The 15,285-nt window shown below is 35.9% G+C and overlaps 1 protein-coding gene across 5 annotated transcripts in view; it reads right to left on the bottom strand.

Moving 5' to 3' along the window:
• Positions 1-2,740: 2,740 nt before the first annotated feature.
• The window catches only part of dnmt3ab (DNA (cytosine-5-)-methyltransferase 3 alpha b), a 60,697-nt gene continuing 48,152 nt past the window's right edge, over positions 2,741-15,285 (bottom strand). For 2 of the 5 annotated variants that reach the window (XM_053509351.1, XM_053509353.1), the window contains 8 exons: positions 12,073-12,157; positions 11,478-11,623; positions 11,279-11,369; positions 10,925-11,073; positions 9,719-9,804; positions 9,478-9,547; positions 9,260-9,378; positions 2,741-7,092 (listed from right to left, as the gene is read on the bottom strand). In XM_053509351.1, coding sequence (XP_053365326.1) covers positions 6,951-7,092; positions 9,260-9,378; positions 9,478-9,547; positions 9,719-9,804; positions 10,925-11,073; positions 11,279-11,369; positions 11,478-11,623; positions 12,073-12,157 — 888 coding nt within the window. In that variant the 3' untranslated portion in view covers positions 2,741-6,950. Of the gene's footprint in view, positions 7,093-9,259; positions 9,379-9,477; positions 9,566-9,718; positions 9,805-10,924; positions 11,074-11,278; positions 11,370-11,477; positions 11,624-12,072; positions 12,158-15,285 lie in introns of all 5 variants that reach the window. The other 3 variants (XM_053509349.1, XM_053509350.1, XM_053509352.1) reach the window with 3 other exon arrangements.

Below are 15,285 nucleotides of genomic sequence, written 5' to 3'. Positions count from 1 at the left end.
CACAAAACCACTGGCACTGGAAAACACAAAGGCCCTGCAACCTGTGAGATTTGGTTTTCCAGGCTCACAATGGCGCACAGGACACTGGCCTGTAAAAGGAATCATTTGCTCATCTTTGCCAGCTTTGAGGGATCTTGATCAATTGAGGCAGCCTTGTTGACTGTTGGTTTCTGTTTAAAAGAGACCTGACCTTCCAGAGAGCATCCTCTTTTTTTCTGGTCATCCAGGATGGCAAGGTCATTTGACGGACTGGCGAAGTTTAAAAAATCTGTCTCTGGTTATCGCATTGGCAGTCTTTCTGTAATGGCATTGTCTTTCCTGCCCAATACATACTGTATGAAGCTTAGTGTATTTGCGTGCAAGGGTTGAAAATAGGATAAAGCAAATCCCACTGTCCCCTACAAAGGACATGAAGTAAGATGTGTATTTTGAAAGGCTTAAAATTAACATGCCTTTATAAAATTGTAATATAATATAATCTTTACAAATAAAAAACAATATCATAAGAAAAAAAATTTATATGCTGTATTTAAAAATATAGAATATGCTTGCTGCAATCGCCGCCAATTTAAAAAGACAGAACATGTGATCTGTTGGCCACACCCTTACTTGTGTGACATTAATAGAAAGCCCAATATGTACTCTTTACAGTACATTAGGAAACAAACACACTGCATGCATGGTGTTTGAAATAAAGACGTCAGGCGTCTTCAGTGCCTGAACTCATAAACGCTCTACAGAATAAATGGGCACAAATTCCCACAGAAACACTCCATAACCTTGTGGACAGCCTTCAAGTCTGAGCAGCATGAGCGAGTTGACCACACACTCCATTCACTGGTGATGGTAGCACGCAGGTGTCAGAATCTGCATGTGGGTGGAGCCGCGGGAACCTGATTTCTCAATCAGCAACACAAACCTCTAGTTTCACCACTCTAATAACATAGTTATTTACCCGTAATGATCATTTTGAACACATTATTAGGGATATATACTATATTGTTTAACTATTTATACTTACGTTTCTTGTTGTGAAACAAGAATTTTAAAGTGCCCTGTTCTGATAAATTTTCTGTAGTGGGAAAACTACAAGAGACATTCATGTCAAACCGGGACTTTTTCCCAGACCCTTTATTAAATCAAGTAATTTTTCTCACATTTGTGATGAAATTTATCAGGGACAAAAGTAGATGTCAAGCACAGTACGATGATGAGACTCCTAGAAACAGTAAAACGGTTTAAATGGTGCAAACATTTTTAGTCTTTCTCATGAACATTTAGCCAGTGGAACGCTTGATTCTTTGGGATAACTTTAGTACCTTATAACCAACATGTGGAAGAGACGTATCTTTCTGTGGAAACTGTACACACAACCATTCAGTAACAATATTTATACTTTACAGAAAATCAGCTGGGAGTGAAATACTTTTTTATTAGGGTAGCAGGGGTTTATATAGAGAAATACAGGTAGTTTACCCTCTCATAACTGTTTTGTCATTCTGCACAAACAAAGGTCCTGATTTGATTTAAAAACCCCTCATTACTTACTGATATAAAGCACTATCCTCAAGACCCCTTTAATTTTAAGAAAACATTTTTACAAAAAGATTCACCATATTACTATACTAACTGTATTTAATTGTACTTGTAATTACATAACTACATGTTTTTAATCTGTTTACTATTTGTCTTACATTCCGTAGTATTTAGTTTCTACTTATTAACATTGAAATCAACACATTATCATAAACTTGTGATTTGACTTGAGCCAGAACTACTTTCAGAGCTGCTGATATTTAATCAACAGCTTCTAACCAGTCAAAATTCTTTATTCAGGAGAAAAAAAAAATGTGCAGTATATATGAATAATGTATAACATTTATAAAACACAATATCACATGAGAAGTTTGTTGTCACTGAAACTATTTAAAAAAAAAACTTACCCTGGTATTTATTTAATAATTTTTAGGGATATGAATTTTTTTTCCAAAAATGCTTTTGAGAAGAATTGCTGTTACTGAAAGTATGATTATTAAAAGCAAATATGTTTTTTTTCCCATTTTTAAAAAATAAAAAAGTTAAATTCAGCATTTAATATACAGTACAAGCTTTTTTACCTATTCTCTTGAAAGGTGCCAGTAATTCTAGAGCTGACAATATTAAAGTATTCAAGACCAGACAATGTCCAGGTTTTCCCCTCTTTGCCTTTGCAGTAATAGTCTAACATACTAAATAACTAACACATTGTGTGGCTACTAAACTAAATGCTGAATCATCACAAATGTCTTAACCATGCTGGTTTGTGGTCTTAAATAAACTTATTTTGTTCCTTTGTCATAATATATATTAAAATAAGTTAGACGACTTGTTCTTACAGCTCTAGTCAAATACTAGGTTAAAGTTGGCACCTAACATGTCTCTGCAACATTCGAGGTACATGGAAAATTCGAGCAAATTTGAGTTTCCTTCAAACCAGTTCTCCAAATATAAGCTCTTGGAAGGTCTGAGGTTTTGAAAAGGCAACCACTTAAAGACTTAAACTGTTTTGTTTAAGAATGTTGGCACGTCTGCCATTACAAGAATATAGAATTATGGAAACTGGTTGTGCTCCAGCGTCTTCTGTGCAGGCTGTACATAGACGCATTTATGAATTAAAATGACTGTTTCAAGAAAAAGGGATTTGCTGTTAGAAGTGTTGCTTTTACTCAAGGGAAAAGTAAAAAAAAAAAAAACAGCTGCGTTTTGCACAAAAAACAATATATTTATTCAAGTGTTCTCCAGCACAAGTACATAAGGAGCCTTTTTTCTTAGTTCTGGGCACAAAACAGAAGAGAGAGGGAGTAGAGGTGGAGAATGACTGCTACATCTGCTGTATGAGCTGATCTCAAAATGAGAAAAGGCTTGAAAACAGTTATGACACAAAAGAGGTCACACTAATTAACAGTGTCACTGAGGAAAAAAAAATACAGTGCTCTCCAGAATCATTGGCATGATTCATGAAAATGAGCAAACCTTAATTTATAAAAAATATTGTGCAATATTTTGAGCTTAAACCTACAAAAAAGTAGTGCATTTTTTACATTTTCTACAAAATGTTAATTTGCATGAATATTTTGTGACACCTGCCCTGGACAAAATTGCAGCACTGTAACTGTTTCCTAAATGTCTAACAAGGATGGAGACACCGGTAGGGATCTGGGACACTCTTCCATGCAAACACTTTGAGGTTCAGCGTCTGAGATCGTCTTTGCAATACACTGATTTTGCAGTGTAGTTGTTTGACTCACCATGTTGGTAATCAATCTATGAACAAGGCCAAATATCCTGGCAGAAGTACCAGGATTTATACCAAAGTATCTTAATAACTATTCTAATTCATGATGTTGTCAATCTTCCTCTAAACCATGGATCATAATATGCCCCAAAACATCAACGATCCCAATGATACATTTTCACATCTAAAAAAAATAAAAATAAATTTGAGCTTGACCTTTTGACTGTTTCACCATCCTTTGCCTGGTTGTAAGCTAGAAATGCTTACAGGTCTGAATTATGGAATATATTTCAGGCATTTTTATGTTCTAGCCCCAGCTGTGTTTAATAGTAGGTTTTTTTTTTATACTTATTATGTATGTTTATATATTCATATCTGTTTTCTCTGGGTTAACTAACATCTGTCTTTTTTGCATCTATCAGAAAACCAAGTCATGTTAAAGTCAACAACACAGATCCATTTTTTAATAATTTGTTTTCATTTATTAAAACATTTCCTGGGGCTGTCAATAATTTTGGCACGTTTTTAAAAATATGAAATTCTATTATTTAAAAATAGTTCCAATAAGATTTTTGTAAGAACAAATATAAATAATCCTATTGTTTGAGTGGAAAAAATCTGAAATGATGTTGTAATACTTATTTTGAGATTTTTGCTCATACTTATGAAGGGTGCCAATAACTCTGGAGGACACTGAGTATATATATATATATATATATATATATATATATATATATATATATATATATATATATATAAAGTATGTATATACTGTATATATAATAAGGGTATACAGGAAACTGTTACAACAGCAAACAAATAGGCCACCAAAGCCAAAAATATAAAATAAACAATGATTTAATAAAAAATAAAATAAAATAAAAAGTTGGAGGGCTGGATATATGCCACGGAATGTAGGACTTGAAAAAAAAAAAAACAATGTTGCCTGGATAATAAGCAAGTACATGTTAACAGCAAGATCGATTGATTACAATTCTTTTCTTACTTCCCAATATGAGTACATGATTTTTTCCCACAGATAAGCACCAACTACAGCAAGATCTATTCTAAAACAATATAAGAATCTTTTCATCATTTTTTTCAAGTACAAAGTTAAAATGCCTTTGTTAATATATTTATATGAGAGAGTAAAATAATAGTGCTTTTCCAATACTAAAAGAAACATAAAAACAGTCATTGTCAAGACAAGTTTGTCCAAATAATACATAATTTTTAAATTTGATAAAATGTTTAGCACCTTAGGAAACACCTACAATCCCCCGTTTAGTATTTAAAAAAGAATTAAATGCAAATTAAAGAGACTTGATTTGTATGTAGGGCTGTGCAGTAAAGACGGAAGTGTCCATCTACTGTTAAAATCATTCTTTTGCTTTCTTTATCCAATGCCTGACATACAAATATGAAACACCAACGGTCCTCCTCCCACCCCACTGCTCCATAGCTTATGTCAATTTTTTTAAGTTGCAGTTATGTTAATTACCCCTCTCTTTGCAATGTGAGACTTTCTGAGTCAATTATATATATTAGCACAGAATTATATTTGTACATCTCATAGGTAATTTTAAAAACGAACACAGCAACAAACATATTCTATGTACAAAATGTACAAAAAATATGGGCATCGATATCATTTAGAGAATACACAAGGAGTACTGAACTAAGGAGTAATTAACTAATGAAAAAAAATAATAAAATAAAATAAGGCCTGTATGCAGTACAATGCCTTAAATAAAAAAAAATAAAAAAATCTAATTTTTGGTTTCTGTAGTCTAATTTATGACAGTTGGCCAATTCGCAAATCTGTACTAAGCAGAATAATTTAAATGCACACAGACTTTTTCTAGAATTCTAAACAAATTCACAGACTCCCAAAACTCAATTATAATATAGGGCTATGAGAATATAAGTTCAGCACTGACAGGTCAGTTATATTCAAGCCTGTATACACTGTCTTAATTTTGACTAATATAAACTGGCCACTGCAGGTTTCCCGGAATAGACTCCGGAGTCGCTGCGACCCTTGCCAGGATGAAGCATTCGATTAAAGGGAGAAACTAAACATCACTATCGACAACACGAGAGAAGCATCAGTTAAGCTGTAGAAAAGAAATGACCTGATGGGATATCTAGAGAACATACTTACTGTACGGCTCATATACGCACTACACTGAGAGCAGACAGTAACTTTCCTAACGTGAATTATGACGAAATATCACTGTAGCAGATGAGGACGTGGGAAAGGGTGGCTTTTTTCATGTAGCCAATTCACCAGAGTGACAGGTGAATTTCTCCCCTATCCTACTAACCCATTCTTTCACATCTATTGGCACAGCCCTACTGTACAGAAAATAAAAAGAACTACCTCATATATATAATGCTAAGAGCATTTCACATCATAGACCATAACAAACAATTAAAAAAAAACAAAATTCACAAGAGTCAAGGAGAAATATTCCAAAAAATTTAAACTGAAAAAAAAAAGAAGTATACATATACAAAAGTGCTTGGTATTGTTGGTAACACAGCACAAAACAATTAGCTATAAAAAGGTAGAAGAACATTGTGAAGCCGCACCATTGTTAAAAGTGTTGCACCTGACTGAGGATAGCCTGCGAGAGGCACTATAGAGAGGGGTTCAGCAGGCCAGGAGCAAACCCAACACCGCCCTCCCTGCGACCGCCACGCATGCTATGAGTTGTACAGTAATGATTCCGGCTTGTGTGAAACTAGGAAAAAAAAGTAGCTTGACACAGCCTTCTATCTCAAGGTATAGAGGAGAAAAAAAACATCACGGCCCATGTGGCAGGGCAGCAGGTTTTGTGTGTGCATGGATGCAAGAAACTGACCTCAGTGACTGCGAGGCTGAGGTTTTACACAGAGCACCAGTACATTATTGTAAAAAAAGGCTGTAAAAGATATCAAATGAGATGTGGCAGACCTGGCTTTTTTTTTTTTTTTCTTTTTAAACCTGGCTAATGGTCTAAAGGTGACCACATCTAGTCTGAAGTAGTAGCACCACATGAGTTGCAATGTTTTTCACCACCTTGAAGCACCATATTGTCACCTATTACAGTAGTACCTTTAATTACCATTGTGTATAGAAACTGTGAACAAAGAGGTATTTGTGATGTGGTGTTTTGGATTGGTTAAGACAGAGCTCCCCTGACATGGAAGAGAAAGACACCATTTTTCGTCTGTGAATTTTTTGTTGTTGTTGTTGTTGTTGTTTTTTGCTCTCGCCAAAGGCTCAGTTGCTCAGAGGAAAGGAAAGGCGAGCGTTCAAGCAGCCCGTTCAACCTGTAGCCCAACCTAGCCCGATTGCTGAAAAGTCCCTAACTCAGACTTTTCATAACTTATGACGGTGAAATGAATGATCTACTTTTTTTCCATTATTTGTCTCTCAATGCCTTGATAGGAGGCCCCATCTCAAGTATAGCTTGCACACATAAATCAATTCAAATTCTGGTTAACACTGCTAAAAAGTAAAATGAATTACCAAAAACAAACAAACAAAAAAACAATTAAATAGAATTTAAAAAAAAGAGTCAATGAAATACGATGAAATACCTACTTTGATGTTTATGTTGTAAATAATATACAAGGCTCTTGTTATTTCATACACCAGTTTGGGATTCTCGACTCGCTGCGCTGACTTTCACACACAGGCGAAATACTCTTTGAGTGGTGCAAACAGGTGGCGGATGACCGGGACACTCCACGAGCGACCTAGAAGCCTCTGTCTCGCCAATCGACTCATGTTGGACACGTCTGTGTAGTGGACGGGAAAGCCAAATATCCTGAGGGATAAAATTCAAAGATGGAGAATGAATGGAATGAGGCTTTAGTTCTCAATTTATACAGCAGTGCCATAGTGTATCAAGCTCTATGGAACTATGTTGAACTTTGCTTAGCGTTAATCTAACATGATTTTCAACATGTTGAAAGATTTTATATATATTTAATCATGCAGATTCCTGTATTTCCACATAAAAGTTATTAGTTCTTCACAGAAAATGACATCCTATGCATTATGAACTTAAAAAATCCACAAGCACGGACACTTGTATGTTCCTGGGAGTCAATTAATAGACTGGATGATGACCGTCATCAGACATGTCAAAATCAATATTTAAACCGCAGCTCAATTAAAAGCTCAAATTTGATTGGTCAGAAGGTGTACAATATGCTATATAATGGCTCAGACCATATTTCCAGCTGTAACAAAGCAGCAGGTTTATATGATACTTGTGCACTTGTCGTAATATGTTATTTTTTATAATAAAGAAGCCATTCTTTCATACAGTGTAAACCGTAACAATCTAAATTTACCCAAATGCTTGAGGAAATTTGTTTAGTTTTTAACCATACAAATTTGTTGAACATATAATCAGTACAAATGTAATTAAATAAATAAATCATGGGTAGTTACCACTTGAAACTATTATAAAGTATGTTATAGAAACTTATTACAGCACACTGAAACACATTTTTCAAATCTTTTAGGAAGCAGGGTCAGCCATGATACAGCATCCCTAGGGCAGACAGGGTTAAGGGACTTAATGACAACTATATGTCAGGGCTTGAACTCCCAACCTTTTGATTAGGAACCCAGAGCCTTAATCATTGAGCCTTCACTGCCCTACATATGCTGCTGTTGTTTTTAGTTTACAACACCAATCTACAGTACACTGAGAGTTTTGGTTTTGGTATTGTCCGAAATATATATTGTCCAATTGTTGGGTTAAACAGTAAGATTTAGGTCTAGAATTTGTGCCAATGCAAGAAAGTGACATTTAAGTTGATTCTACTTCAACATTAGTAATGCAATTAGTGATGATTTTTAATAATTAAGCAGACATTTATTTAACATCTATCACAAAAATGTCAAGTGTTTTGCAATGGTCTTGGTGCTTTGCATAGTTTCCTAGCATGAAGTCTTCAGGAAAGAGGAGTTTAGGAGTCTTGCTTAAACGGCAAGCTGAGGTCTAAGAGAGAAAGAGTGGGAGCAAGAGAAAAAGAAATGCTGTTGAAGGAACAAAAACCATGCAAGGCATTTTTATCTTTGCTAGAACAGTAAGTGTTAACTAGAACAAACTTGTCTCATGGTGAGGTGCTAAATTGTCTTTTTAAAAGGTAGAACATGTCATTCAACACTGTTACTGCTGGCAAATCAATGTTGTATTAACGTAATTATGCACACTAGGCCATGCATTGATATAAAAATATTCTACTTTGGTTGATAATGTCACTCCACTTCGCATCATGAAGCATCACATCCCGCCCCAACATGGGTTATTTTCATGTAACCATGTTGTGTGTCATGTTATTCCTTACATATACAGACAGACAATATTTAAATCAAAACTACATTTATTGCTGTCGCCTTGCACCTCCAGGGTCCGGGTTCGATTCGAGGATTCCCAGGCTCGATTCCTGTCTCATGGAGTTTGCATGTTCTTCTTGCTTGGTGGGTTTCCACCAGGTACTCCGGTTTTCTCCCACAGTTCAAAGACATGTAAATTAGGCTAATTGGCGTTCCCAAATTGCCCGTAGTGTGTGAATGAGCGTGCATGTGTTGAGCCGAAATTAGAGAACCCAAAAGAACCTTTACATAGAAAAGAAACTGAGTACAGGCTCAAACCCTTGAGCTGAGAGATGTCTCCCAATACTCCAAAAAATCTGTATAGTTCTACATAATGTACAACTCTCCATTAAACAATTTTTAAAATTGGACAAATTTAACACATTAGACCCAGGCTGTTTTATAATAAGACCTTTGTGTTTATTATTTTGAAGAGAACTCCAAGATTATGGGTTTGTCATTGCGCTCATTGTAGGGAAAAAATGTATGGCCACATTTATATTCCTGTAGGAAGGACAATTGACCACTCTGCACATTTGTCCATCTATTTTTCAAATCCATGATTTCAAAGTCATGCTTTTGACTGAGAAATCGTTTCATACCTTTCCATCTCAGTGCACCACAGGATGTCCTCTTTTTCATTCATGTAAACAGGGAAGTGCTGATCTTTGCCCTGCTTAATGGAATTCGACCGAGTGGTGATGGTCCTCACTTTATCAAACTGAAAAATAAGACCTAATATTAATTCTTTTCCACAGTTATGTTAAAAATGTCTAAACTTGGTATTTGCCCATTCAGGATATTTAAGGTGCAGTCCTACCTTTGCAGTCCTGCCATGTTCAAGACAGTCTTGCAGGTCCAGTTTGTCAGTGTTCATGGCAGTCAGAGGTCTACGTTGAGGAAAAATACTGTAGATTAAATGAGAATTGGAAAGAGACATAAAGTACAGAGGAACAGCTGCTCTACTTTATTGTAAGGAGAATTTGTGGAGATTGGTGAGATGAACTGAGGGAAGGTTTTGGCATGAGCGCTGTTTCTTCCCTCACCATTCTTAGACCAACCTGTTCATGCCAGGAAGGTTTCCCCAGAAGTAGCGAGCACGATGGGCAGCAGACACTTCCTTCGCATCAATCATCACTGGGTTGCACTGATACGAGGAACAGAGATAACCAAATAAAAAGTAAAATTGCAATTTTTACTATGGTGTTTAGATTTTATATTTTACTGATGCTCAACTAGTATAATCTAACATACATCCACATAACTAGGCGAATGCACTACTGAGACACCAATGAGACACATCTGGACTAGAGAGACACAGCGGACAATATGATTTAAAATTCTTCAAGTTTGCTATGTTTTGATTTCCATAAATTGTCGTAATATCGTTAATCTATTCAGATGAACTTTTGAGCTTACTTGCCTGACAATTGAATTTGTGAAATCGGAATCTAATTTTCTAATGTGTCCTGTTAACTCTATTACTTTGTCTGTCAACTGTGACATGCTTGGGTCTTTTGTCAGAGATCTTTTAAATGTTAGTGCAAAAAAAGTTGTTGTGTTGGTGAATAACATAAAAAAGATTTAATGTGGATTTACGCAAAAAATAAGAAAAAAGTTTGCCCTTGATGATGGCAGATTGTTTGACACAGATTGTCCATAAAATTTATAATAATGATAATTTCAAATCAGTTAAACAGACAACCTCGAAATGTTCAAATGTGTAGTACTTTATACGTTTTATACGAACAAAATATTTATTTTTATTACCATATTTAACAAGTCATTACAAATTAAGCTTGACGACTTATAAACTTAACTCATATATAATCTAGTTTATTTATCAAAAATGAATACTGATTTCTATAATTCCTTTAAATAAAGAATGACTCATAAGCATGAAGTATAAAGAAAGGCTGTATGAGAAAAAAAAAAACATAAAAGAACTCTTTTCTTTCTGATGGATCTATTGTTCTTTTGTTTTTTGCATTATATAACTTCCATAAATGTGGTTAACACATTGTATTTTATCTTGAGAACAGAATAATAAGAACAATTAGGATTATTTTGGGGCTTAAACAGACACAATAGGTCCATAAGTCTGCCACTTGGTGGCAGCAAATAAACGGTTTATTGCTTACTGCTGGGATACACGTGATCCAGCTTGAACATCACAGAACTCTTCATATAAATCCAGTCCTTATAACCTTAAAACTTCATGTGTGACCGTATGAGTAAGTCTGTGTTGTAAGTATAAGCAAACACACCTCTAAAAAGCGAGAGATGTCCCTCTTGTCACTGACCCCCATGGCCACTACGTTCTCAAAAAGCCAGAAGAAAGGCCTGTTGTCTCCTTCTTTAGGACGAGCTTCGTGTAAAAGCCGGTAAAACTCGAAGAACAGCCGGCCCGTGCCCTCTAGAGTGTGTGTGTGTGTGGCAATAAGAAAATGAGGTACAAAAGAATTAAGGCAAGAGTTTCCTATAAACTGCTGTACAAATTTGTGCTTTTACATGCAAGTCATCCAAAACAAAATAAAAACTAACATTAACCGTAAATGATTTAAAATACACAAAAACTGTTTACTGAAAAAGTCTGGATTTTGCATGCAATACGATTTTACCGTAGAGACCTTTCCGTGCTGGATTAACTATAGAGAGGTCATTACAGGGGCTTCCTCCAATGACAAGATCAAAAGGTCCCCACTCTTGTATCTATAACAATGAACAGGAGTCTAATTAAGAGTTAAAAATATCTTCAGGCATTATGAATTTTTTAGACCTCAGTTCTTTCAGGTGCAAATTTCTATCAGGGTAACTCACATGTTTGCGTGTGACGTTCCTCACGTCGCCAACATACATGATGCGCCCGTGGTGCCGTACGATACCGACAGTGATGGAGTCCTCACATATCTCTGAGGCTACGTAGCGCTCCACTTGAATGCCAAGCTCCTTTAGCACCAGCAGCCCTACACACACACACACACACACACACATAAACATAAACTGAGTAAACTGCCCTGTTTCCTAAAACCATCCAGATGCCTTAGCCGTACACAAGTGCATTTTTTTTTTATAGTATACAATTTCTATTACAGAAGTATATTATATATCACTGTTACGCAATTTGGAAATGTAAATAATATTTTTTAAATAAATATATAGACACAAGTGATTCTTACTGGTGTAATGTAATAAAACTGAACAGTATGTCCATACATACTTAGATCTCTATAGATGAATACCCTTTATACTTTTAGAGTGTATAACAGTGTTATTAGGATGCAGTCCTGTCGATAATGTTTTAGTCATTACACAGCAATGTATAGCTACTACAGTATATGGGGGAAAAGGTCTGTAATGTAAAAAACTTTCTGCTGTGAACACAAAAAATAGAGGGTGTGGATTCTCCTTTCACCTGTTGCGATTCCGTCAAAGAGTGACAACACACGAATAGCCTTCCTCTTCTCTGCCAAAACAGGAGGGTAGAGCTTTGGAGGTTCCTAAGAGAAAAAGTATATGAGTGAAAAGGAGAAGACAGAAAGAAAGAGAGAGAAAGAGAGAGAGAATGGGTAGGAGAGGGAGTAAGAAGGGGAAAAAGACTGCTCAGTTAAGGCAGTTCCAGAATATTTATATTTTCAAAAGGTTGAGGGGTTAAATAGGCAATAAAAGAGTGAAGAATGGAATAATTGTGGGAAGATTCCAAGTTTTTCTCTTAATGATGCCACAGCCGTTTATGGCCAGAAGCCCAAGAGAGTTAAACTGGTCATTTGGATGGGAATCACCAGGGATCTCCCGATACAATATTAACACGAAACCTAGGTGCCGATTCGATTTGTATTGCAATTCTGTTAGAATCTCGATTTTATAAATATTTTGATTCAATGTACTTTTTTCAGATTTTGTTACAATTCCAAGCAAACTTAGCAAATAATTTGCTCCTACCACACAGGATGTTGTGTCACTTAATCGATTTTTTTCCTCCCATCTCTAATGGTTATAATGGTGGCATTCTCTCTCCCCTATCTATAACAGTGACGCTTGCCTATTAGCGGCATCAGAGAAAAGCAGAAGGGGACAGAGAGCAGGCAGCTTTCCTCTACCTGTGTTAACACCACCTAACATGAGCAGCAGTTCAAAAGATGTGTTTATCTCTGAGCACGCACGTCATCGCCTTCCCCCGTCCCTAGACCTAAACGGTTGATGGGAATTGTTTGAAACCAATTAAGAGAGTAAGATCTATTAAAAGCCATATGGTAACTAAATCCCATATGATTTGAAACCCATTTGATATATTATTTAATAATATGAGAATTAAACAATTAGCAAAAAACAGTAATAATAATAATAATAATAGTAACATTAATAATAATATCTATTTAATCTGTATTTCACTTTAAATTATTAAATGATGACTTATCGGTTATGATTTGTATCGGCCATTTCTCAATACTGCTGCAGATCTGCATACATGAGTCTCATCCCAGACTCTACCATTTATTTAAAATATGTCTCTGTGTAAGTCTCACATCTCTTTCATTCTGACTCCAAACATTTACTCAATTCCACTGATGTTTTATTCCATGTGGTGGCCTTCCGTGGGCTGTTTTTCATCATTCTTCGTTGGCTGTGCCAGTAAAGCTCAGCTAAATGTCGCATTAACTTTGACATCGTTCTGTTTTATGCCTTTGTGGAATTTTATCACATACTTCTGAAAAAACAAAGCTGTAGAGCAAGGGTGTCAAATATACAGGCAGGCCATGGAAAGATTAAGGCACTAATCTGGTCCATGAAATGAATATATAAGCCGTGATGTAAGCTAGAATCCTTTTCCATTCAATTGAAAGAGTTAAGAAAAAAACCTGTTTGTCCACTAGAGGGTGAAATAGAGCATTAGGCTTGTTTCCAAAAGCAAAATGAAAACCTCACCCTTTCCCTGTTTCTTTCACACCAGTGCAGGTAAACACTTTGCACTCACAAATTTCACATTCAGTATTTGTAAATATTTTTTGCAAACCATATTGCTTTCCCACAAACTTCAATATTATGGATTATTTGGTGTACAATTATACATACCCTAGAAAAAGATATGAAAGTGTGGACCTAATAATTATATATGTGGGCTTTTATTTTGCCACAAACTTTGAGGCACACGTTTGTCTAGAAATTATTTCTATGCTGTAACAATTTCTATTTATTGAAGTTAAGAGGTCCAAACATGCATCTAGAGAACGCCGCATTGCACAAAGCAAGGTCCATGAAGACATGGTGTGGCAAGGTTTAAGTAAAAGAACAAGTAGCCAGAACTGACCCCTGACTTTGTCCCTAGTGAACACCTGAACACCATGCTCCAAAACTCCTTGCCAGACATCAGTGTATGTCCTCACTAATGCCCTTGTGGCTAAACAAGCGCAAATTTCGTGTAATAATAAATATAAGGGCAAAGGCAGGGTCAACTCCTTAATGATGTCATACTTTTAGAATAAGATGCTCAACAAGGACATATGAGTGTCATGGGCAAGAGTCCACATACTTTAGACAAAAATATTCTGTGGTGTAAATACTTATGCATGCCACTGTGAATATTTTTTTGGGTCTTTCTGTTGCCTGTTGTTTCATCTGTTAATAAAAGGTAAAGAGTAATTGCCCATGCTGTAGAGTCTCTGTTTTCCACTGTACTCATATATAAATAATATAGGCATTTTAAAATGTAGGAAAGTCGATTAATTCTGACAGCACCGTCTAGACTAAGCCAGAATATACTGTCTTCCACAACAGTAGTCACAGTATCTCATTTTTAACTCTAATATCAACTAATCTGTATTACATTGATTTAAAAATACAAGTTCACTTACTAAGAAAATACTCTGTAAATAGTTTTCTAGTTCATCACCCACCTCAAAGCACGTCACTTATCTTATCACATAGCAGGTTCTGATCTACGTTCATTTAACATTTCCCTTTTAATTTACTGTAAGAATAAAATGGAAAGCATTGCCCAGCATCTGTTTGTACTTACATAAAGTAATAAAATCTGTTTTTCACATTAAATCACTCCAGTAGCTGGGGCCCATAATGGTAAACTGGTCAAAGTATTTCTCTCACCATAAACCTGAGATAATATAAACAAACTCCAAAGTCCTTAAACCGTCTCCCCTACACCACAGGGGCACAGGTGGACCATGAAAACGGTGCATAAAGAAATCTTCATTCACCCACATCAGTCATTACATGCTAATTTTAATAAAATAGATTTTTCTGGCATTGTAATGGACTGTTTGTGCTTTCACGTTGTATTAACTGACACAGCTTTCTTTGAGCTCGTGTTGCATCCATGACACATGAGTGTACATGACGCAGACAGAGTTCAAAAGTTGCTACAGCTATCTATAGCTGGGAGCTCTCAGGAGGGTGGTACTTAATAGTCCATGTTTTATGACAGTAAAATTTGGTGGTATGAACAACCCCGCATTGCGAAATTTTTGCCTTAAGAACAGTTGTAACTTTTTTTTTATTTTATTTTCCAGATTTTCTCCCTAATTTACCCCTGTCCATTCCCCCCCCCCCCCCCCCCCCATCACTAGGGGGCTACCACATTAAGGCTACTACTACCAAACAGTCAGGAGGGCCG

This window comes from Clarias gariepinus, chromosome 13 (assembly GCF_024256425.1).
Source record: "Clarias gariepinus isolate MV-2021 ecotype Netherlands chromosome 13, CGAR_prim_01v2, whole genome shotgun sequence".
Taxonomy (NCBI): domain Eukaryota; kingdom Metazoa; phylum Chordata; class Actinopteri; order Siluriformes; family Clariidae; genus Clarias; species Clarias gariepinus.
The sequence above is the reverse complement of the archived record's forward strand: the minus strand, read 5'-3'. Positions and strand labels throughout refer to the sequence as shown.